The sequence below is a fragment of the Fistularia commersonii genome, chromosome 5, assembly GCF_037954325.1.
Source record: "Fistularia commersonii isolate RoL2024-O1a breed Wild chromosome 5, RoL_Fcom_v1.0, whole genome shotgun sequence".
Lineage (NCBI taxonomy): Eukaryota > Metazoa > Chordata > Actinopteri > Syngnathiformes > Fistulariidae > Fistularia > Fistularia commersonii.
In genome coordinates this window covers 2,259,732-2,285,145 of record NC_141288.1, presented here as the reverse complement: position 1 = coordinate 2,285,145, position 25,414 = coordinate 2,259,732, and the positions used below count along the sequence as shown (strand labels likewise).

At 44.0% G+C, this 25,414-nt stretch overlaps 1 protein-coding gene across 9 annotated transcripts; it reads right to left on the bottom strand.

The window, feature by feature from the left end:
- Positions 1-125: 125 nt before the first annotated feature.
- Positions 126-22,564, bottom strand: pacsin2 (protein kinase C and casein kinase substrate in neurons 2). 9 transcript variants are annotated; one of them, XM_086146374.1, is made up of 13 exons: positions 22,446-22,564; positions 14,502-14,592; positions 14,204-14,360; positions 13,835-14,070; positions 12,104-12,259; positions 11,856-12,031; positions 11,656-11,776; positions 10,872-10,919; positions 8,722-8,852; positions 7,695-7,832; positions 4,735-4,890; positions 3,203-3,384; positions 126-2,218 (listed from the first exon to the last, which is right to left on the bottom strand). In XM_086146374.1, the coding sequence occupies exons 2-13, from the start codon at positions 14,556-14,558 to the stop codon at positions 2,106-2,108; spliced, it is 1,671 nt and encodes a 556-aa protein (XP_086002500.1). In that variant the 5' UTR covers positions 14,559-14,592; positions 22,446-22,564; the 3' UTR covers positions 126-2,105. The 9 variants fall into 9 exon arrangements, with proteins under 9 accessions (XP_086002500.1, XP_086002498.1, XP_086002501.1 ...); XM_086146372.1 differs by lacking the exon at positions 22,446-22,564 and adding an exon at positions 15,057-15,157; XM_086146375.1 differs by lacking the exons at positions 7,695-7,832; positions 22,446-22,564 and adding an exon at positions 15,057-15,157.
- Positions 22,565-25,414: the final 2,850 nt, after the last annotated feature.

Below are 25,414 nucleotides of genomic sequence, written 5' to 3'. Positions count from 1 at the left end.
TACAAAGTGTTTACGTTATATGCATCAAACTGATTTTATGCGACAAAGTCAGGAGAGGGCAGGCTAAGATTGTTTGGTCATGCAGAGGAGGGATAGCGATGTAATGCCACAAAACAGAAAAAAAGTACTATTGCAATAAATTCATTTATTCTGTTGTGGGACAACATTTACAAATATTACTGTGTGCAAGTACAGCTGTTGCTGCCGCGGAGAACAACGTGCCCTGAAAACATGGCAAAACCTAAAAATCAATTTATCTTCCTTGCCTGCTGCAGTTAAAAGGCATCAGAATAACGTTTTTTCAAGAATCTCATTGAAAAACAATGCAAATAATTAATATTGGAGCTTAAAAAATGTGAGAAGCCTGAAATTACAGCCTCCAAAAACGGCCAGGCTGAAAATACTTGATAATCCAACCACAAGGATAGAAGTTATGGAATCGGTACTCAGGACATAGTGAACAATTTCAGAAATTATTTACATGATTGATTACTCACGGCCCCTTGAGAAAAAAAAAAAAAAAAGAAAAAAAAAAACATGTTTACAAATAAAACAAGATTCAAGGGGTATTTGTCATAAAACATTAAATTTTTGAACAAACCGATTTTCAGTCACAGCATTTCAACGAGAGAACAAAAGCACTTGTGGCATCATAAATTAATTTGTCGATTTCCGAACACATAAAACCATCTGATCTCAAAAAGCTTCACCGATCGGAGCAGGTGACTATTTACAAGAGCGTATACATTGTCGAACTCGGCTGTGTTTTTCGCTGTTTGACGCGCGATACGATCTCATAGACAAACATCCCTCCCATTAATTCATGTTGGAAACCCAGCAAAGACCATTGGAAACGAAAAAGCTTCAAGTGAGACGTGTTTGATTGAGGACCGTTGTGGGACTGGCTGCCAGAGAAAAGCTAAATCTGAGATTAAAATCACGGATCGAAAGTCACGATTGATATAAAAAATGATTTTTTTTTTTGTTACATTAAAAAGGAGGATTCAGTATTTATTTTTGAAGATTTTGCGAGGTGAAGACTAAGGACATCGTTTTCTGCCGTTGACTTGTTTTTTTTTTTTCTTCAACATAAGTCTGACAAGAATATCACAGAATAAGCAAATCTATCGTTCTCATCGCCAGTTTTTCCCCTCGTACACACTATTTCTTCCTCATAACAGTAACATTGTCAGGGATAAGCGCCTGGAAAACCTTCAGTGTCGCATTTGTGTGAAAGACGTCGTGGGATTGGGGTCAGTGGTTGCAGAAATTCAGAAAATTAGCACGAGTGAACATTTAATAAATGAGAAATACAATCAGTGAGTGTACATTCAATCGCAGTGCCTAAAGAAACTATACGAAGGCTATAACAAGAAAAGGCTCTACTGGTCTTAATCGTTCCCTATAAATATTACCACCGCAGTTGCAAAAACTGAATGGAAAAACAAAAAAAAAAAAAAAAAAAAAAAAGAAAAAACCCTGAAAGGAATGACAGAACCATGTAAGCGCTACTTCAAAAAGACCCGCCTCGATGTTGTCCAAACTCCTCAAAGTATTTGGACAGGATTCAGAACAGGCAAGACATCAGAAAACAGTTTAAAACCGAAATTAGACATTGATGGTCGCCGGGGAGGGCGATCCTCCCGCGGTCCGTCCACAATGGCTCTCAGGTTAAGGCTGCATGTAACAAGACAAATTTGTCCGACTGTCATCCCAGTGTTGCTTTAAACTCTATATAAATTCACAAATACATTTCAATGAGACGTTTTTTTTTTTTTGTTTTTTTTTTAATCTATACTAGCTATCCTGTAACAGCATAAAATGTAAGACAACTGTGGTCTGAGTAATGTATCTTACAATCCTGTCTCGTCTTCCCCCAGCGGGAGTTTCATCTGGAAACGTGTTCGATTTCCACTTTAAGCCTCGACGGGGATCAATCTGCGGCAAAAACGACAGTATTTCAAGTGGTCCTCTTAATAGTCCGCAGCCTCGCTCATCTCTGCTTCTCCCACTCGGTCCAGTTTTGGGAAGCAGGGGAAAGAAGGGCCAAAAAGTCAGGTGGAGCCTCCGTGTTTGCAGCTGCGCTGCCGTTCCTCAGAACCCTGTTACTGGATGTCCTCCACGTAGTTAGCGGGGTACAGACCCATTTGTCCATCCTTAAGCCGCCCTTTGCACCAGCCCTGATCATCTTCCTCGCCAATTTTAGTGAATTCATCCCCTGTAGAGGCAGACATACAGATTAATGACCGAGAATGTGAATGTATGCATGCACAGACAGAGAATATCGTCATTTCCGCACAAAAAGCCGCAACTTTTTTCCCCACACGCTTTGAACACTGCGGCTTAGACAACAATGCGGCTAATTTATGGATTTTTTTTTTAGGCAAACGAGCTTCACGCCACAAAAAAAACATCTAGCCTCGACTTTGGTGGTTTTAGTGTGCAGGAGGAAAACAAAATAGCCATCAGCTGGAGGAGGACAAAGCAGGGATAGAAATTGGATGGAGCTTTTCTTGTCTGTAATTAATCGTTCTCATCAGCTGTGTTACAGGCACTGTTTGTAAAACAAAAATATAATTTCCAGTACATATTTGTGGACGTTACCAGAATATATTGAATTAAAAGTTGAAAAAAAATATGAGAGTGTGAATATTTTTATACTTAAGACCTTAAAACACTTGATAGCCTTAACCTTGACACTTTATGTTTTAGTGTATTTCTTATTCTCCCTCCTTCCTACTATTATCTATTATTGTTATGTTTTGCTTGAAACTCTGGCACAACAATTTCCTTCGGGATAAATAAAGCTGTTCTTATCCTATCTTATCTTATCTCATGTTACAACGTGGACACCTGTGGCTGTTAGACAAGTGCGGCCTATATACGTACACATTTATTTAGTTATTTTTATCCGGTATGGCTTCTATTCAGGTGCGCTCGATTGTCTGGAAAATATGATATATGAACAGTACATTTGCAATAAAATCAGTTAAAAATTGGCAACATGACCAAAGTGGCTTAAAATAAGCAAGCTGCTACCTGAAAGCCAACAAAGGATTACTAGACTGTTTCAATGTATTACATGAAAATGAGCAAGATATCAGCTCATTCATTATTTCCACCGGGACATTTTTCATCTGAATCCTTTCCAAGGCTCCGGTTTGAGCCGAACGCACGTCACGGGTCGGGTCTTCCGCTGTACCTGCTTTGAAACTCAGCTCGTCCTGCTCCTGGCCTTCGTAGTCGTAGAGGGCTCGGACGGCCACCGAGATGACCGGAGACGCCGGCTCGTCCTCAAACGGGTTCCCGTTTCCGTTGGTGGAGAAAGGGTTAGCGGCCGTGTCCTCGTCTGACCAGTCTGGGGTTTTCTCCACGCTGCTGGCGCTGGGAGGACAGATGACGAAAGCGATTTGGTAAATGTGTTTTACGTTTGTAACTCAGAACCCGATGGAGACAATCTGCCATTCCGGGGGAGGATCGAAGGATTCGAAGTTTTTAAAAGTGTGGGGGGAGAAAAAGAAAAGGAAGTTAAAGTACATTCAAAACACACACAGAAAGCCGAAATGCGTCGATAAATCCAAAAAAAAGGCAGCTCGGCGACTCATCCTGGAAATACGAGCAGAAGTCATGCTTGTAAACATGTGGCATCAACGCTTCGCGGGAGGTGAGAAGTTCAGGGCAGACCGGGAAATCAAGGCTCCCGCTGCTTTCTGGGGAATCCTTTCAACGGCGTTTGAGAAACTACAACGTCTTTTCTCGTTAATTCTTTGGAGAATTTGTTAATTCTTCCAAATGGAAAATTCCGCGATGGCGATATACATCTCGACGTTGCTTTGATGCCACTTTACAGATCAGGAGCTTGAGGTTAGGAGTGCACGCGCAGTGCAGGCGGAGGGAACGAGCGAAAAACAGGAGGGACGACGCACACTTTTTAAAAAGGCACACAAATAAGCAACGGGCAGGACAAATCAATGACATGGAGGCGTGATTGAAAGTGGACCAGCAGGGGGCGCCACCGACACAGACAGCTCTGCTTGGACAGAAGCCGACAAAAAAAAACAAACAAAAAAACAAAAACAGAAACGCACACAGAACATTAGAGATGATTTACAGTCAGACCTTTTCAGCATTGGAAATGTGCGATTGAGTAAACTTGAGTTTTCTCTTGTATCCAATGTACGTAGAGGTTCTCGGTCATCCAGGTCATGGCGAATTCTGGTCAGAACCTTCTCGTCGTGGCAACCGGACTTGAATTTCTTCACCTTTAGACATCTCGACCCTCAGCCAGAGATCCGAGCGAACCGAAGAGGCCGTTCTCCGGTTGCCACGACGAGAGGATTTTGACCAGAACTCAATTGAAATATAGCAAATGGATTGTCTGAGAATTGTTTTTACTTTGTTGAGAGTGTGTGTGCAGGTGTTTCAATCTGCAGATCTGACCGTAACACAGAAAACACACTTGTAGACCTTTAACCGGTCGATGCACGTGACATTCTGCAAGGCACGGGCGCTGTAAGAAGTGAAGTAAAGACACACACTGGCTCCGCGTGGCACGCCGTTCGGTGGCCATGCAAACGCGACCTGCCACCTGAGAAAGTGGAGGGATGCGGGGGAGGACGGAGCACAAAAAGCGAAAAAAAAGGTAGTGAACTGCGATCCATGAACCAAAAGGTGGAAACAAAAAGAGTCGGGTTGGCTGCAGGTGGCCAGAAAGTTTTTCTTCTGTTCACCAACATTTTCACTTCTTCTTTAGTCACACTGATGTGGTTGACTGCGCTCTGTTGCTCCTGGTTCGTCGTCTCTTCTTCTTCTTCTTCTTCTTCTTCTTCATCCTCGTCGTCTTCAAAAGGGTTCGAGCCCGCCGGCGCTGTTTTAGTGGGTACGTTCAGGCTAATCGTGGGACACAGTGAGAGACGGGTGGTTGATACACACATGCAAACAATGACGCACCTGAGGCACAGGTGTGTGACAATAAAGCACTTCACGGGTCGCCGAAGTGTGTTTTCCCATGGCAAATACCCCGGTTTCACACGCGACGAGTAAAACCGGCACCGCCGAGTAAAAACGCTCGGCCGCCCGAAACCTACTAATCATAGTTCAACAGCTGCAAGTGGGCCAGGTGACGGTTTCGGGCCGTGAGTTCCGCTTCGGGACCAGGACTTCACAGGTTGTCCTCTTTTTGTCTCTTGCTACAATGGCATAAAATAGAGAAGTCCTACTTACAGCGGCAATAAGCAGAACATTTGTTGCGTAACCAAACTGGACATGCAGGACCAGGAGAGTCAAATCTAAGATCGCATCTTTTGACAGGCAGCCTGTCAGGGCTCTGAGTGCCTGACTGCGGTAATGACGGAGTCTCGCACCTTGATCAATAGATCCGAATCACAACGATGGATCGGGACCAGCTTGCTATTTGAAGAGCGTTCGGTCTGATGATCTATAGATTCATACTGATCAGCTGGTCATTCATTCCTTCATTATCTATACCAGTGTTTCCCAACCACATTAGTGTGCCGTGAGAGATCATCAGGTGTGCCGTGGAAAAATCCCCACTTTCACCTGATTGGTGCGAAAATTATTTATCCAACGGCAATAATGTGTCTTCCTATGTCTATGTGGACAGCGTGCCCATTCCATGGCGACGGGTAGGGAATTAACCCGTGCATCTGTGTATCAGAGTGATTAGTGACGCTTTGCGTGATACATTTTTTAAATAAAAAGTACTTGTATCTGCGTAAACAAACAGGCAGCGTTGTTGAAAACGACCAAGACGAGTGAGAAAGCAGTGAAAGCTGCTACAAAGTTGCTGAACTCGTCTCTAAATCCAAACAGCCGCACACCGTAGCAAAACATTAATACTACCTGCCGGCAAAATCATTGTAGAAGAAAAGCTCGGCTCTGGCGTTGATAAAGAAATAGAGTTCTTTCGAATAATACCATTTCCAGACATATTGATGACATGTCTTCAGACATTGCAAAAAGTGTTCTGGAAAAGTTGCACATCAGTGGGAAATTTGCATTGCAACTTGACGGATCTACAGATATTAGCTATATTAGATTTCACGCTAAGTAAATTGAGACTATAATTTCATTCTAATTCATGACGTTTTTTTTTGACATATTTATTTGGTGGTACGCCGTGTGATTTTTCTAATGTAAAACATGTACCGTGGCTCAAAAAGTTGGGAAACACTGATCTATACTACTTATCTGCAGGAGAGATGGATCCACCACAGGGCCACATATAGAGATACAACAATCCACTCCCATCCACGCATCTGGGAAACCCAAATTCAAAACTGATAAACTAATATATCGAAAATGAGCAGCGAACCCCGACAGCTAGCGGAGACTTGTGATGCACAGGAGCTCGGTGCAATCGGGCGGCGGGCTTGGGCTTCGTGAACAACAAACTGATACAAACGATGGATTATAGCACGTTCACGGCGGCGGCGCCGACAAGCAGAAGCAAGCTCGTATTTCTAGTCGGCGACCACGGCAACGTATCAAGACGGGACAGCGTAAGCCAACAAAAAGAGAAGAAGGTCGGGCCTTTTCGACTTGTGGAACGATGATCGTGTTGATGGTGATTATTAACGACGGGTGAATTCTCATTCTTTCATAGAACCTCTGACACGAGGGGAGTTCCCTGTCTAAATATGTGCGCCGGCCCCGCGGCTGTATCGCAGGAAACACAGGGTTTCCACCTCCTGTTCAAAGGCTTACTGGACCGTGAACATCAGCCGGCATCAGTTAGCCCTTGGGAACCGCGAGCGCCGCGACGTGAACGCCTTTGTTTGGACAGTCGTGCCGTGCTCGCTCAGCTTATCCCGAGGAGCACTTACACCCAACGCGGAAATGTAACCGCCCGGCGTTATCGGTATCTCATCTCCATGTAGGCATTTGCACCTTGACACACTTTAAGTCAAGGAGACAAACAGAATAAAATTTGAGTCACACAAATTCACATAAAGAGAATATTCAAGCTCGTTCGGGGATAAAAGGGCACGGGGATATAATAAACATCATAGGACTTTTTGATGAGATTTCAATCACCTGCTGAGGAATAATTTCTCTGAACTTATTTAAATTCGGGATTTAAATGACGACGGCATCAACAAGCGATTTAAGGAAAAACCCGGTGTTTTCGCTTAGAGTTCTTCTATTAATTGCACATAAAATGATCACAGTAAACTGGCTCAAACCCCAACCACCTACCCTGGACCAGCGGCGTCAGAGGCTTAAGGATGTAAACTGCATGGAAGGCATAACAGCAAACTTACGACTTCAGACAGACCTATATCTTGACAAATGGGCACCCATTAAAAAGATATTTGGAGAGTTGAAGATATTATCTCTATTTGACTGAGTTAGATGGTTTTTTTTTGTTTTTTTTTTAGTTTTATTTAATTTTTCGCTTGCTAGTGAGGAAATAAGTGACCTATAAAGAATACTGTATAATGTGTATCTTGTTATGAGGTTTTGTAAGAATGTGTGTGACTCTGTTAAGGAACCTGTTCTAATAAATGTTCAAAAAAAATTAAAACGACGACGACAAGCGGGACGATCCCACCGAAGTGATGCACCGACACGCAGGTTGAATGAATAAACAGGAAGATGGCGTGAGGTGAGTGCTTGCTGGGGGGGGGAAGGGGGCAGCACTCGTAACTTCAGAGGTCAAATACTTTCCGTGCCTGACATTCTCATTGTTCACTCCTCTCTGCGCTCTTCCAGGGTTCTGCTGACGGCTGTATACACAACCCTGTCTTCCTGCCGATGTCTGTCTATGAGCAGGTGTTTGATTGTCACTTTCATGGGAGTTCATTACAGAGCTGCAAAGGAATGCCGAGAGTTAAGTGCTTTCCAGACACAGATGATCCCTTATTAATCCTTTAAAAAATAAAATTAAATAAACACTGCGACGGCCGTATCGAACATCTGAGCTTCGTCCTCAGATTGCCATTTAGAGTTTGTCTCGCTATGATGAGATCCTGATGGATGTTTGCGTCCCGGTCGACTGTTTGCGGTTGTTACCATGCGCCTGGTGATCCTGTAACCACAACACCGAAGGCCAACGTCCTGACCGGGAACAGCTAAGTTATCTTATCTCGGATTAAGTTAATTACATCATGCTATTAAAAACAGCCTGTCAAACTTAAATCGCCTCTAAACCTTGACGGAGCATTTTAATTCCGTTATCTGCCATTAGAGGAGTCCGAGGTTTTTTTTGAGGCCTGTAATAGACGGGGAAGATCTTAAACGGAATGTCGTTCCGAGTTTTTAAGTTTGTTTATTTTTGCTAAACCCGGCAGAACGAGAGGCATTTATTTTGCACGCTAATCTGACCCTCTTTGAACATCACACTACCCTATATTCTTCTTATGAATGTCTCATTGTGTGAAAGCAACATTTCCACATTGCTTTCTGGCTGGCTCTCAGCTATGTACCAACAGACTCCCGTCTCCCGGGGGGAAGACCGCTTTCCCAACACCCTGTCGCAAAATGTTTACCGTTGTCGGGGGCAACGGCTCTATAACAAGAACTCGCGAGCGGCGCTTCCCCTTTACAAGAAATGACAACTATTCTTTCAGATGTAGGAGCAGCAGCGGCGGCGGCGGCGGCCATATGAAATACACTAGATTTGATCTTTTGAGAACGTCTACTGAGATCGGACACTTAGTAATGTCGAAGCAAAGAGCGAGGGAGTTATTAGCTTTGTACCTGCTGCTGGTCTTGGCGGGCTGAACGGGCTGATCCGACCCGGTTTGACTGATGCCGGTCAGCGTGACGCCCTCCGGGGGTTTCTTCTTCTCTCGTCTGCTGAGGGTCCGGTTCAGGTCTACGGACCAGTCCTGCGAGACACAGCGGGCATGAAACGGTCGTCGCGTGACCGAAACCCAAAAACAACAGAGCGTCTGGGCGACGCGGTCCCGTTTAAAGACTGACACCCACTCTCGAATCCGAGAGTATTGGACGGTGCTATTTGTAGCATTAAAAACAAAGAATCCCTCTTAACAAGCGGGGAGGGAGAAGACTGTCCAATGCAAACCACCTTTCTGACTTCCAGACAAAGTGTGGACAGACACTGCGGCGCTGAATGCTCGCTAAACTGTTCTGTCAGTTTTGGATAGACTTTTCTTGCTGCTGAAAAAAAAATATTCTGGCGTTTACACGATGTGCAGTTTATATGGAATCGTGTCGTGAAGGGCGTGATGCCCTTCTCGGCCCGTATGCTGTAATGGAACAAACAGCACCTCTGCACCGGTAACACTGTGCTCAGTCAAACACAAAGCTAAATCTTCACGCAAAGTCAATACATAAAGAGTCGCGTCGTTTCCAAACAACCCGAGGGGTGTTGACGCCTTCCTGTTACGTGGCAGGAAAGAGTTGCGTTCTGTTTCCTAGCACGTCCGGGAGTCGACAGCAAGTTTGTATGCCACGATGTGAAAAATTAACATTTTGGATTTCTTTCAACGAAGTGACGACTGGACCGTTTTAGTTTAACACACAGGACAAAGAAGAAACGGAGTCGTCTTTCCCGAGTGAGCGAGTCGACGAAAATTAAGCTTTGTGTTTGGTCTGAACACAACACGCCGGCTCAAAAGGCAAAACCTGGCGTGCAAAGTCCATCACCTGCTGCGAGAAAAACCCCACCAGGGATCCTCCCATCCACCAGAGGCACCCCAGGAGAGAAGAGCAGGGCTCTGATCAAATGACAGCAACACGGTCACAGTGAAACCCGTGTGATTTCTGAGCACACACACACACATTTGGGAAAACCCTTTTTTTTTTTTTGGATACTCCTCTTGGTCTATTTTTGATTACTCACTTCTTCACTGCATTTTTGAATGACTGACATCACACGTCCCCATTAGCACGAGTCAGCGTGATGTTCCTATGAGCATGAGTGTGTGTGTGTGTGAGAGAATGTCTCTTAACAGCGTGTGTGTGTGTGTGTGTGCCCTGAATTGGAAATGACACATTAGTATTGAGTGTGACCTTGTTCGGCCTAGCTGATTTATTTTGAGCCGCTGAAACGTCAAAAGGCGCTTTGCTTGGTCTTGTTGGAACAGCGCCGGGTTCAAACACACCGAGTCGGCAAGCGAAAGTTCAGGGTTTGAAGTTTACAAAAAAGGGATAGAAAAAAACAAACAAACATTAAAATTAGGGCCAGGCCATGCATCTATATGTTTAAAGAATATCAGCAACATGGGATATTGAATCATTGGTTTCATCACACTCTGAAAATTGTGATGCCGACATTCAGGCATGAATAAATATGTAATAAAAGAATCCTTTTTTTTCCTTGGGTAAAAATCTCTGCAACGTGGCTGTCACCTAAATCTGTGATAAATTAAACAAAAACTTTTATGAAAATTGCTGTTTAGCCTGTGCCATTAGCCTAAGCGATTGGACGTGATGTGAATTGATAACTGATTTGCTAGATCTGTGCTGATAGAATGATATAGATGTTAGAGCCGAAAAAAGGGTTGTATGAATATGGGTTATTTCATACCAAACACCTAAAAAGAGACGCGTGCACGCACACACACACACACACACACACACACACACACACACACACACACACACACACACACACACACACACACACACACACACACACACAGTTAGATGACCACACTTCGGCTAGAATAGAGCTGAGGTTGCATCTGTTTACACTATCTAAATTCAAACGTTGTGTACGATTTGAGCCCTATGCCAGAATAAAAACGACCACTGCAAACACACGCACACACACACACTCACGAATGCCGAAAAGAGTAAGAGTGTTAGCAGGAAAAGCCCCCCCGACCCCCAGCCCTTCCTCTGGCTGCTGTCACAGCACAGCCCTCTCATGCAGGACTCACTACAATGGACCTTCTTTTATGGGATCGAGGATGGGACCGGTCCAAGTTCTGTCAGACATGGGGAAAAGCGAAGCAGGTGTAGCACAGCATTAATCTAAATAACCTAATCCTAGCATGGCGGCAGGCGCGCACACAAAAACACAGTTAATAGCTTCAAAAACGTCCGTTTACGAACGTTCTCATGAGGTACATTGGCATGGATTACTAGTTTCAGTGATAATCTACGTGGATATGTGCTGTTCAGGTCATGACTCATTATTTCCTGCCATTCTATGTTTTTCTGGTGTCTTTACTTGTTTGCATATCTGTCATACAGAATATATACACACCGCTTGGAATTGGAATTTCACATGACGCATGTGGAGGGGGATGGAAGCTCCGCCATTGAGCCCAGAACTTAATTTATGTGTCTGGGTATTAAATACTGAGAAATAGCGTCCTTTTTTGTCCCCCCGCTGTTTGGAAGATCGGAAAGACTTGGGAACCCCCTCCTCCTCGTTGCCATTCTCATCGCTGAATTTAGATATACTTCCACGTCTTGTGCCAGTGTACACCGGCGACCAAAATAAAACGGTGATATAACTCTTGCTCGGGCTACGTGTGAGGCTGCCCGTGTTTTTCCGCCGACATTTTGTGGAGGTCATTTTCCCCCGTCCTCCTGGTCGGTGGTTCTCACAGCACGAAAGATTCTTAAGAAAACACTCGGCGTCTCCACGTGGTACTTATTTTCCAAACAAGCAACAGTAAGATCGTCCCCTTTTTTCATCCGTCGGCTGTACCGTACCTCGAACTGGGGCCAGTTCATGGGCATGCCGGGCCCGTGATTGCATCGAAACCATTTTAGGTCCTCCTCAGCGTCAGTGGCGGAGACCGTGTCCTCCAGTGTTTGGTAAATGGTCTGGAATCTGTTGAAATGACACGCGGATCGTCAAGCTATTTAACTCTCCGCGCCACATACGACCCGTCGTCGAGACCCGATCCGACCTGTGATTCGTCGAAAGGTCCAGGTGGTGTTTAACTTCAAGTAGCAGCTCTCTGAAGAAGCGGATGCGTTTGTCTTCGAACTGTTGCCACTGCTCAAACACCTGCTCCATGTTCTCCATGTACTGCGGGGTCAACTTGTCCAGCTCTTCCAGAGATTTCTCGTAGCGTTCCTTAGTCTGGAAGATCAAATACCGAATTAAAAAAACGCCGGTTATAAAGATCTCAACGCGTCCCACTGGGAGGCTTACCTTCTGCACCTCCTGCTGGCATTTCTCCACCTTCTCTTGGAGCTTCTTCTGAGCATCTGGATTGTTGTTGCTCTCCAGCTTACTGTTGGTCTCCCTGCTGGCTGCCAGCTTCTCTTCTTTGCAGGCCGAGTGGTAGGACTTCTTCATGGTCTCCACCTGGGGGTTCAACAATAATTAGGAGGAGCCACACGTGCATGGGAATCGGATGAATGTGATAAAAAGGGTTCTGGTTCCGAGGCAGGCAAAGAGCTAATAAATCCTGCGGTCCCAAGTATCTTCTCCCTGAGGTTCATGGACTTTCTTAATTTTCTTTTTCAACCTTTATTCTTTCAAAAGTTAAAAATACACGATTGACGGTAAAAAGATAAACATGGCAATAATCATTTTTATTATTATTTCTGGATTTATTTCAACCAATTCCCTGTGTTGGAACATTTAAAAAAATGAAGAGGCCCCACACAGGAATCACCTGAAATCATCAGCGGTTCCCAAACTAAGGAATTAAACTAACACTTGGTGGATAATTGATTTTATGCAAAGGTTACGTGGAAAAAAAAATGTCAAATCACTTTTTTTTGTAATACAGGGATTGAATTCGAATAACGGATTTCAATTTTCATGATGAGTCCATCCATGGTGTTTATGTGTCCGGTCAATTGGATAAAAGTGATCCAAGGCTTTGGAATTTAAACCCACTTATCCACTGACGCGCAATCGTGTGATGAAGAGTACGGGAAAAGAGAACCTGACACCGGATTAGTTACAACGCATTTAAGTTCTCCTCAGTCACCGTGTTGACATTTAAGAGTCGAGAAGATAAGGAGTGATAAGGGATTTAAGGGAGTGAACTCATCAGTGGGGATTCTGTCTGAGGCGTGGCTTTGGATAAAGCAGCCACGCACGAACCGCGCGCATCCTCGCGGTTCTGAAATCGCGGCCGCTTTCTCCGCTTGCAAACTACCAGCAAAAGACTTGCAGAATAAGCTGAGAGGCGTAACCGGCTCAGAGACTGCGCACGTCTCAATCGACAACCTGCAAACATCAGCCATAACTGAAACACATTTTCTAGTCCAGTTAATCAGCCTCATTTCCTGCCTGCCCTCCACACGTCCTATCTGTCTACGCCATCAATAAATCACTATGGTTACAAATCTGTATTGTTCTGTCTGCGCTAAAAAGCCGTGCCAGGAAGTCGTCGCCCCCCCTTGTGACATCACAAACAGGATATGAGGGCAAGGATCCCGGTGTTTGCTCATGCACTTCACAGAAGAAAAAAAAAAAGAAAAAAAAAAAAAAAGAGCAATCTCTGTTCCGCTAAATAAACAGGGGACGACAGTCAGTAGTAGAAAACATAAGACCTAATTTTGAACTATACCGAGCGCCAGTATCCCCGTTTCCTTCCTGTCAGCTGACCGTCAAAAGAGCGGAGACTCGATGTATTTGGCAACAGCTTCCCCCGGATGATGCGAGTGCTTTGGCTCAGCTTTTTTCAGACGGCAAGTTTAATGGGGGTGAAGCGACAGGAAGAAAAATGGCCAGTAAGTAATATGTGATCATGTGAACTGAGGGATTAAATGAGCTATTAGTAGCAGCAAGCGCTTGTGGTGACTGTTCAGCTCGTGGAAATTAGGGTGGTGTGTTTATTTTTACCCCCAACAAGGTAACGTTTTCACTGGTCATCTGCAGATTTACAGATGAAACCATATAAAATGAAACCGTGTAAATTCCCACCTCTTTCAGTTTCTTCGCCCAAGGTTTCTGGGCTTTGCGGAATCCATCCTCGGCCTCTTTTGTCTCTTTGAAGCCGCCGATCATCTGCTTGTGGAACTGGTCCCTCTGCCAGTTCTTCAGCTTCTCAAAGTCCTCCCCCATCAGCGCGGCCTTCACCTCCATGTGGAGCTCGCTCACCTTCTCGGCCTCCGTGCACAGAGCGGACCACGCGCGCTCCAGCGTACCGTACTGAGGGCCTGAGGGCAGAGACCATCGGCATCTGTGAATTTCGCACTCGAATTACGGTAAAAGCGACGCCGTCCGGTTTCAATGTGGAGAGGAAAACGAAAAATTTACAAATCAGACACAGAGGTGAAGTGATTTTTCCACCTTTCTCGATAAGCTGCCGCCAACGCTTGCCCCATTCCGTGAGCTGCAGCGCGTAGGCCTTCTCGATCCTCGCCCGCTCGTGGAGACAGTTCATGAGGTCGTTGCAGAGTCGGTTGCCATCGTCTACCCGTTTGACCGTCCGCTTGTAGTTGCCGACCTGCGGGGGGGGGGAAACGGGACGGTTAGGGAGGAGATACAGAGGGGGTTTGCGACGGGGAAAAAAGTGTGCGGGGTATCACAGCGACGAAACCGCTTGTGGGCTTTGTGGAGGAGGTGAAAAGGAAATCGTGCATCTCACCTCCCAGAAGCTGTCACTGGAGACGTCGATCATGGAGTCGTCGTAGGAGCCAGACATCGCTGCTGCTGCCCTCAGTTTCACTTGGCAGAGCCTAAAATAAACAAACAAAAAAACATGTAAAATAAATAAATGTCAGATTAACCCGTGGCGGAGCTCCAATTTGTTACGATCCCTTCTGCTGGGTAAAAAAAAAAACACACCACATCACATCCGTACGAGATGGTTCGACTTCTATCTAATAACGGTGATTTCCTACATTAAATGCATCGAAGCAGTGTTTATATAAACACCGGAGATGCTTCGGTGCCTAACTGACGTAATAAACGCGAGGGATAATACGATTACTCCCTCACATCATCCAGAATCGATTCCTTTGTATAAACAAAGTAAAGGCAATTCGGAAATTCTTGTTCGACTCAAACAAAATGATGTCATTTAGTGTGCCGATGTGTTGCTAAAGGCACATGAGCTCGGTTCTTTGCGAATTAAGTGTCATGATGAGATCGGGAATCATCAAAGAAGGTTCTGTCATTAAAGAAAAATTCTACAACTTGCCGTCTGAACTTCCTTCTCGTCATTCGGGGAACCGGCGTTGCTAGTTAAAATACGTGTTCGTTTAATTCCTTTTCGTACCCTCTGCCAGCTGCGACTGCATTCTAAACGATGATGTCGAAAGCGACGACAGCGTGCAAACAACAGGAAGTGTGTCACACATGCGCTTCAGTGTTATGAAACAAGGTTCATTGACAGCAGCTACGCTATCTTTCCGCAACGTCCCTCAAGCTTATAAGAGGAAGGAACCCTACGAGCGCGGAGGAGAGAGCGGTGTGATCTGGTTTGATAATCTAGGCAGCAGGTGTGTGTTTTTGGATTTCTGTCACCGCGCAAAACTTGCCAAGGACTGAACTCCGGCGGCTTCTTCTCACGGCACGGCGAGCCTGGGCTGAATCGTCGAGAGAGAAGAACAAACTGTCGGGAGTCGCCCGGCGGGCGGCTTCCGTTTCCTTCAGAGAGCGACCACAGTCGGTCCTCTGTGTTTGCTCTCCCACTCCTCTTTCCCGCGTGTCCATCACTTAAAACTCGACAGCCGCCCCCCACAAAAACAGCCTCTTTATTCATCTCCTCATTCCTCACCTCCTCTTCTTTCTAGCTGACGATCATTCCTCTTCTCCACCAGCCTTAAGCCCGTTCTTCTTCACAAGTTGCGGACCATTTGAGCTCATCCTTGCACGCCCGGAACCCGGTACTTCGGTTTAATCCCCACGCCTGACGCTAATTTGTGAACCAATTTGTACCAACCGATCTGTAATTAAATGACGAACCCCTTGACGACGCTTGGAGGAAAGATACCCCGGTGACATGGTCATACCAGGGCAGTGAACGGCAAATATTTTCCTTTCTGAAGAGAAACAATGATATCAAATGAACCTTGTTCGGCACTGTGATTCGATCGCACAAGATGCAGATTGCTGCCGAGTGTGAACAGAGCTTCTATCTAATGGGTGAGACGGTGTGTGTGTGTGTGTGTGTTGGTCAATGGTCAGTGGCCCGTGCCCTCAGGGGCAAGAGCTGAACAGAGGGCGGTATTGTGGTCTTGACAGGACAGGGGAGGAAAATGAACAATCCTTCCTTTTTAAATGAGCGTGTAGTTTCGAGGCAGGCCATTCAAAGAGGCCAAATAGGCACAACGCAGCGCGGCGAACACGCAAACAGATGTTCTCGGTCACGACTTCTGGAAAAATCTTCGCCAAGATTTGCCAACACAGCTGCCAAAATGTAGGGATTCACGCAATTATGATAAAATAATGCTTGCGGGTTCGCCGGATCGAGGCTTTTGTCCTCCATCCACGGAATACGGCTCGGGTGGTACTGCACATTTGACAGTAGGACGCACAAGTTAATGGGAGAGGTTTTGGATTTTTTAATCTAACAAGAGGGGTTTCCGAGCTGTAGGCAAAAGAAAGCAGTGAATTTGGAATTGGTTGATTTCACTGAAAAAAAAAAAAAAAAAAAATCCACAAGGTGAGCCATTTACCTTTGAATTCAAAATCTTCAATATTTCTATCGCCCACGCACACACACACACACACGCACTCGTCAAAACGCTGAGTATAACTGGGAAGAAGTCCAGACCCGCGTTGTTATACAACAAGAGTTCATATTGATTGCCTCACTAACTCCGACAGGCCATCACCATGACGAGAAATCAATCGATCATGTTCTCATTCGGTTTGTGGGATGAGCCGTCAACATCATTTTTCGGAACAGCCGGAGGTTGACGCGCACAACCGGTCGACTTAAAATATCGCCACTGCATCGAAATATCCTCTGACAAAGTGACCAGGGGGTGTGAATCAGCGCGGACGGAGGATCTCAAACGTGCCGATGCCGTACGTGCGCTCGTCTCCGCACTATCAATAGGCTTCAGCTGCGCTTGCTTGGCAAACACAGCTGCAGTGTCCTGCCCGCAGAGACCTCAACACGGGGCTTTACAACAAACCTGAAAGCATCGGAGAGTTTCGACCAACGGCACGAAAAGCCAGAAATGTGTTACGGCTTTAACCAAACACGGTTGACCGCTCATGCTTTTAATACGTAAATAACAGACCCTTTGGTGAGCCCGTGAATGTAGTGACGTCGGGTAAAAGCAAACGCCACTTTGGGGTTTGTTGAGAGATTCATCTTTTTTTTTCTTAAAGGGCAATACGGCTGTAAACAACTTGGTTCTCTGGCGAGCTGTCAAAAAATAGCTACTGTAAGGACGCAGGTGAATGGATTTAAGACCTTGACTATCGTGCGATCTCAAACCTCAACAATATGACAGGCATTCCTCCGTTACAAAAGCTGTTCTCCAGGTCGAGTTTAATCAGGGGTGAACAGGAACTAGCGTCCGCACACCCAGGACTCTGAAGGACACGAGGGCCGTGTTGAACAATTGAACGTGGCTTAACCCCGAACTGTAAACAATTCTGTTGACTAAGCGAAGGTCTAAAGTCCATTGAGTCCGTCACTTTGGAGGGAGGACGTTGGAAAACATCACGCCGTGACGGACAAAATCCATAACTGCGGAGAATGTTCTAGGAATACGTCTACATTGCCGTATTTCTGCCTCCGAGACCCCGGTTCCCCGCAAATGGGTGATTTCATCAAAACAACAGGAGCACTTTATTTCACGTTCTGGACTTAGCGGAGTTGGGACTCTTAGATTACGGACTTACTGATTATGTAATCAAACACAACAATGATATCCACTAGAGGCTGAATGTACTAAGCATGATGGAATTTGTTGCTGACAGCCTCAAGATAGAAGAGAGAGGGGGGAGGAAAAAAAAAAAAACTGCATTCTTCTATGCTATCATGTCTGAACTCAGCCAGGGCATGTTATGCAAGTTCCCACGGTTTGGTTTTTTTTTCTTTCCAAAAATGTTATCATGTTTTTGCAGAGATCATGTTGAACTATGCGGTTGAAAGCCTATTGGTAAACGCAAGTGCCGCGTTGACTTGGAAAAACACGATTCGGGATAAAGATCTGTTGTTAAAAAGATGACGAGCCGACCTGAGTCATGTCTGGACACGAGACGCGTGACATAAACGGCACGACCAAAACACCGATACATAAAGGGGACGTCACTGCAGAAAGAGGTGGCAAGAGCAAAATATTGAAAACATATTTCCTTCTGTCTGGCCTTTATAGGACTTCAAAATCAATTTCACACATATTGAGCACATTTATCTCAATGTTTGCTTTTCTTGGAGGGGGTGTAGACTAAGGTCGTCAAATATATAGTTTCAGGACTAAAATCGCTGACATGTACTCGTACACAGCATGCTGCTTTAGCTGTCTGAAAATTAAAAAAAAACACTCGCAAGGTATTTATTTCATGTAGGTTATTTACAAAAAGCCCCTCTCATCTGATAGAGTTTCACTTGATTTGCAGGTTCCCTGGATGCAGGGTTTAATTCAGCTCTCACTGTGGTGAAGGGATGATTTTAATCGGTTTATACAGCGACCAAAGCGGGACCGCCGGTTGCACCACAGGCCTGAAATCACCTGCCTGTTTGGGTCAGTTGTTGAAATAAGTTGTGACATGAAACTGGAAGAAAGAAAAGTCCGTGCCAAGTACCCAGAGTGGGAAGCGGAGATGGAAGTGTTCACACAAATGATGGTTAATAGTAACACCGCGTGGATTTCATCAGCTTTCAAATGGAAGTTTGAAAACACTAAGGGGACGGGTCGAAAGGGCAAAGTTCTCAGTTCCGGTTTTGGTACAATTCATGTTTATCCCCGCGGCATTAGGGCGCATGCGGAGAGCACCTCCACCTCCATCCATCAGCGCGCCGTCTACGCCTGTTTATGTTTCTCAAAGAACATCGCAAGCCATCGCAGAGAGCCTGTCCCATGAATGGGGCGGAAGAGCGGGAAACAACAGCGAGATGAGGACACACACACACACACACACACACAGCTGACAGACATATGCCTGCCTGCGCTAACGCGCTGTTTATTTATCTTTTGTGTTTAAAAAGATATCATAAGAATGACACCATACAAACTTGAGTGGACACAGGCGCAGCCTATGTAAATCTCTCTCACACACACACACTCTCACACTGGACTTTAGGTCAAGTAAAATCAGGCAACTCTTATCAGCAGCAAAGAGCGAGGACATTAATGTCATTCAATCTCAGCTGCTCACTTGGTCGGAGAAACGTACAGCGAGATGTGTGAGGGTAGCAGACGTCCACCAGCTTCGTGCTAAATGTTCAGAAATCCGACGCCTGTTTGCCCGATTGTTAACGCGAAACGCAGCTCGGTAAACTCATTTCAAAATATTCAACATGCCAAGAATATTCAGTCTTTGGATTTCGATAAAATGTTAGGAGGCACAATGGCAACTATTACCTACAACTCTTAAGGGTCAGGATTAGGATTTGAATAAAGTCCCTCTTCTACACGCCAACAGACGCCAATGACACGGAGCAAATTACAGAACCCAGGTCAGAGTAAAAACCACATCAGGTTCCTTTGTTTTGATTTGTATTATTTTCTACCTAAATGGGAACGTTGATCTATTCCCTTGAACATGATGCAATCCTTTTTTTTTTCAACCAAATTGTGTTACGTTGGTGTTTAAATAGTAATTTGCAACACCGACATATCACTTAAAGTTTTGATCATTATCCCATTTCCTTTGTCCTATGACAAAATATACTCATTATCCTATAATAGTTGAATATGGAATTATTTCTCCAAAAGATGATGCTAACTGATAACCTCTTATCTAATTTAGCTGTGCTAAAGTGTCTGAGTAAAATCATAAATATTTTTATGACCAACTATTATAAAACAATCACGTAATAAAATAAAGATGAAAAGATAAACAGTGGTTGTTGTTACTGTTTTACTTTTAACTTCATGGAAACAGATGCTAATTATAGAGGTTTCAGAATAGAGTTTTGATTACGGACTAAGCGAGCAGGAGGAAAAAAAAAAAAAAGGGCCTTGAGTTTGTGCTCCACTTAATCACATGAAAAATTGCTTATCTGAATCTGCACGATTTTCCTTCATCAAGACCTGGTGGATTCCATTTCCCTCCTTTGTTGCATAAAACCCCTGCAATATCTCACAGGCGGGGAGCACAGCTGAGCTCATCTATCCCTTCAATATTGCAATTTCACAGCGAGACACCGCTAAATCCCCACTGAGCTTGAAAGAGAAAAGAAATACAGTCGTCCTTTTGGTTTTTTTTTTCCCCCCCCATATGTGAGCGAAAAGCAGAGGTCATGCGTTTCCATGACAAGCTGAGGTCGCGACCTTGACTTTTCTTCCTCTGCCGACGGATCACCTCTGCCCTCCTTCTTCATGTGAGCTCGACAGCTGCGCCGGGCTGCCGATCGAGTCGTGGCTCCCAACTCCGGCCCCCGACGGCCCGCTAACGGAGCTTTGCTGCCCCACAACACAATAAAACGGCCTGTCCGTTAACAGCGAGTCAACTATGGCCTCGACGCCAGTGAAAAGTCCACCTTTCGCGGCGGTCGGGGGGAAAACAATGGCATTTGTTCTACACTTTCAGGCATTTTCCAGTGGACATGCCAGAATGATGAAAAGCAACATAATGGGGGGAAATTCAGTATTACATGACAGGGAAGGGAGATCCTGACGTCACTGACAGGGGAGTTCTGTATTTTTTCCTGTGGAAGCGTGCCGTCTCCTGCGTGAAGTGCCATGTCTCCTGTGCCGCGACGGAGTGACCGAGCCTTTTCAGGTCAGTGCGACTTGCACGGATCATCTGCTCACCAAATGGACCTTCGACGCGCGTCCTATACGTGGACACGTTCACATTTAAGAGCTTTTAAACATCTGAAAAGCTCTGGGAGTGATTAACTTCATTTAATCCTCAGCAGCCATGTGGATTCAACTAACCTTCGGATTCAATGTCAAAATATTTTCCTAGTTAGTTGATCACTCATTGGACGTCCAAAATGCAAGATAATTGAAAAGGCATTCAATTCTTAAATCTGAAAATGACATACTTTCTTAAATTCTAAAAAGCGTAGTTTTTCTATTATGTTAAAGCACTTTGTCGATAAGGGAAAATGAAAAGTGTTCCCAGTGAAGACATTTAAAGATGCAAGAGGTGATTGACTTTATGACATTTGCGGATTTAGCTGCAGTGCAATTACTATGAAAATACGCACAATGATTTCAGGTTTGAGCACTAGCACGCTTAGGAGTAGAAAAAAAAATTAGATAAAATCTACTTGTTTATGTATTTAGCAAGGAAACTATAAAGGGGATTGAAGTATGGGATGAATTCCCACTTGATGACAGTTCAACACTATTTAACTTCAACAAAACCGTCAAAAGCAGCCAATATTTGACTACCTATTTTAAGTTTACTGTGATTCTATGAGAGCGTGACCCCCGACACAAGACTCCCCAGAGAAGAGGAAACCTGAACTTTCACTTCCGTTTTGTCTAGGTAGACCTACTCAAATCAAGAAAAGCTAAAAAGAAAATAAAAAAAGTCCCTGTTCTGTTGTCACAAGGTTCTGCCCTGATAATACATCCACGCAAGCGCAGTGACTTACAGCTTCCGTTGATTCACGGTGGTGAATCATGGGGATCTGTCATCCCCAGACACTGACTACCTGCTCATTTAAAGATGTTTACATTGGAAAACACAGCGATCTTTGGTTTTTGCAGACACGACTATGAACAACCGCTCAAAAAACACACACGTCAGAAAGAATCTCATAAATATAAGACTTTTGACACTTTAGGATGAGGTGTCTGGTGCAGATGTGAGGGCCGGTTTTGGTGCAGACAGCTGAGGACGCTGAGACCACAACACACACACACACACACACACACACACACACACACACACACACACATGTCTTGGAATGGAGAAAGAGGACGGTGTATCGCCCGGACCTGGAGGTTATCTCAACATGTGAGACCTGCCCCGCCCTGCACAGGACGGAGGGTTTGCGGGGAAAACGCCCCGCAACGACTCGGACCCAACTTGGTGGTGGGGGGACGGCGAAAAAGAGGAAAAAGTCTCCAACGGCGAGCTAACTTGACGCCGGGGTGACATTTTGGAAATGAACTTGACTGAACCGTTTAGGTTAAACCTTTCACTAAGAGACATATCCAAGTTAATTTGAAAACTTTAAAGTAAAAAGCGCATGATTAAGTCTAGCTATTAGTGAGTATGTATTTTTAATATACATCCAGATATAATAAGCGTATTCATTTTTGAATAAATTATGAATTATATGATTTAAAGCATCAATCCAGCGCCAAGTTTTACCCGTGGAGAAATAACCTAACTTTCTAGCTAGCCACTTTAGCTCCAATGTTAGCTAATTAGCCTCACTGTCAAAAGTTCAAACGTACGACGTAAACTTGTAAAATAAAAAATATCCGCGTTCGCTTACCTGGAAACGGTGTATTCGCTTCGTTAGTTTTCCTGTTTGCTTAAAGTGTCGGCTCTCTCGGTGGTGCCAACTTGGAGAAGCGTTACCACCTTTTTCTGCTCAGCAGCGGCACCACCGACCTACTGACTGACACGGTCGTCAGTCGCCCGGAGCGGGGCGAAGTACATCCGGTTAGGATTTTCAAAATAAAACATTACTGCATGAAATATATTTATTTTCAATTATTCGTTTTTCATTTATTTACAATCTCGTCACTTGTACTTTTATATTGTTTCTTTTCAATCTCTACTTTATTTATTTGTTTATGTATGTAGTGTCCTTTGTGTCAAATAAGGGGCCCTGTATAGAATTAATTGTTATTACTATATCATAATTGCAAGACTTTTCATTAGAATGTATTGGTTCAAGTAAGTATTGATTCGATATTTGGTATTTCCATATGGTATGAACTTCTCTCTATACTCTAACATTTATGATGGCCCTGCCTGTTATTTAGTTTTTGTATTAACTCCCTCACGGATGCAAAAGCCAACTCATTCCGCAATGCATGCATGCTTTGCGATTACATTTAATCCCTACAATTTGAGAGTCATAAGAAATAAAATCTACTTTAATTTACAGGTAAATGCTTCAGGCCGAAAGGGAAAATAGAACTGAGAGAAAATTTTAAGTCTGCAACTTTATTTTGAAATTGTCCCGTTTCCGGTGGCCGCCTATTTAAGACTGACAGCTTTGCGGAGCACGAGGTGCCCCTGCCTGACGTCACATCCGCTCAAAGTTCTAGTGACTTTTCCTCCCTGGTCTGCAGCCCTTCTGAGGTCCCAGGAGGGATTTCAGGGGCCCGGACGTTGAGGACTATCTTATATTTCCGCAAGTATCCACAAAAATAATGAATCTTGCAGCTTAATCTATGTATTGTAAAATAAACAAATACATAGATTCAACTGTTGTCCTCAGGTTGATGGTTTAAATTGTCACGAATACACAAAGTCTGCATCTAATGTATGTAACACAAAAATAAAATACAGATATCATCTTACAAGCCATACCTTGACGATACTAAACAATACATGTGTTAAGTAAGTAGCATCTGCACATCTAGCTTTCCTTGTAGATATTACCATTAGCAGGCCATTTATTAACTATTTATTTAAAAAAAACAATTGACAAAATATCGAAATAATTCTTACATATTATATATCTATACAATTACATAAAGGCCTAATAATATGTTGTGTTATCTGCACATAATGGAGGGTTTATCCCCTCACAAATACTAATTTTATTGGAACATTTAATCATTTCCTGGTAGTGCTTCACTGTGGGATGAATGAAGAATAGCAGAAAATACCTATTTCCTTGTGACTGTCATGGAATATTTGAGTAGACATGGTTCCTGGTAAATACTTCAGTGCAAAAATAGTAATTTTAATCAGTAACAATTAAGCAACTTGTGAAACTCCTTGGTTGTCACTGCTTTTTCGGAACATTTGGGTTAACAATGAGTTGGAAACGGTGGCACGTGCTTTGCAATATTAATTGGACAGTCTGACTGGAAAAGGAAAACAAGACCATGCCAAATGGACGAGCGGCAGATTTGGCACCTCTTTTCTTAAAAGAGGATGTTTCAGCATCTGATATTTCTCAAGATAAACCACAACTCCTGCAGATACAAAACGTTCATTTACTCATTTGACGACAGAGCTGTCATGCAATTGTGACTTTACCCCGATTTGCTGTTTATCCTTCGACACGAGTTCGATTGACAGTAGGAACCTTCCAGCGATGGAATTGAATCCTAGAATGTTTTGTATTAATAAGGTTGTTTAAGGGATTCTGCCCAAAAAGTAGACCTTTAAAAGGACGTTATCCATTTGTAAATGCAGCACCAATAAATAACATTTTATTGAAAGATACAATACAAAGGAGAATGTGAATGTCCAACACAGAGAGCCAGGCAGCAGCACAGTCCCACCCGGAGGATTGTGTAGCACTTTCCGGCTACACGGGTCATTTATTTAACCAGCGGGTAAAACGCAGTCAGAAAAATGCTTATGATTTATTGAGGAAACCAAAGGTTGACAGATCAGATGGCGCTAAACACAAACACGCGGTTTATCGTCCTCGTCGAGCCACCGATCTTCACGGAACGACCAGCTTTTCCGGTAATACACCGGCTCGGGCCGTCAAGGTCGAGGCACGATGCCATGCGGAGAGCTACTTTATTGCCACGCTACGAGTAAGAGCGTAGTTTTACCCTCTAAATGACTGACCTCAGATTAATCTAAACTCCAGACAGATTAGGTCGATGTAAAGGCTGTTAACCCCTTCAGTGACGCAGCCAGAACAAAGATGGGTTGAACCGGGATTTTTATAAAGCGTATACATCGCTGATGCACGAGTAAGTGGTTACAGTAGATCAACGCACTGGACAGATTTTCTTTTGTGCGTTTTTTCACGTAAATATTCAGTAAACATATAAGCATATAAAAGCAGCATTAGGTTTCACAAAACACCAAACGGGGTTTCAACACAGGGCCGGACCGAATAGTTCAGCGCTGCACTCGAAACGTGTCATGAGTGAGTCATGATGAAGCAATGACGAATTATTTCCATTTGAAGAATAAGATTAATTAGCTTGATTTTTAAGGACATCCACAAAAAAAAAAAAAAAAAAAAAACATGGTGTGACTCGAGCAGTGATGACGTAATCGCAACATTTTTATCAAGATGCATAATTTCATTAAAACGTAACTGGAACAAGTACCTGATGTAGTGTCATCATTGCTAGCTTTTGGTTTAACAATAAACAGAGCTGATGTTTTGTGAAAAATCCCATCCGGTAATGATAAGAGGGGGGAAATAAAGGTTTTACTGAAATTACAATTTGCCTCACTTTCATATTGCATCATTCAATAATGATGACAAAAATGATTTTTTTTTGCAATAAATTCAGCAAATTAGCTCGG

Excerpts from the sequence above, each read along its gene's own strand:
- pacsin2 (XM_086146372.1), bottom strand. The coding sequence starts at position 15,079 with ATGACGAGAAGGAAGTTCAGACG. Across the intron at positions 11,777-11,855 it reads GACCTTTCGACGAATCACAG|ATTCCAGACCATTTACCAAA; the intron begins GTCGGATCGGGT and ends TCATTTCAACAG. Across the intron at positions 4,891-7,694 it reads GTGAACAATGAGAATGTCAG|CCTGAACGTACCCACTAAAA; the intron begins GCACGGAAAGTA and ends TCCCACGATTAG.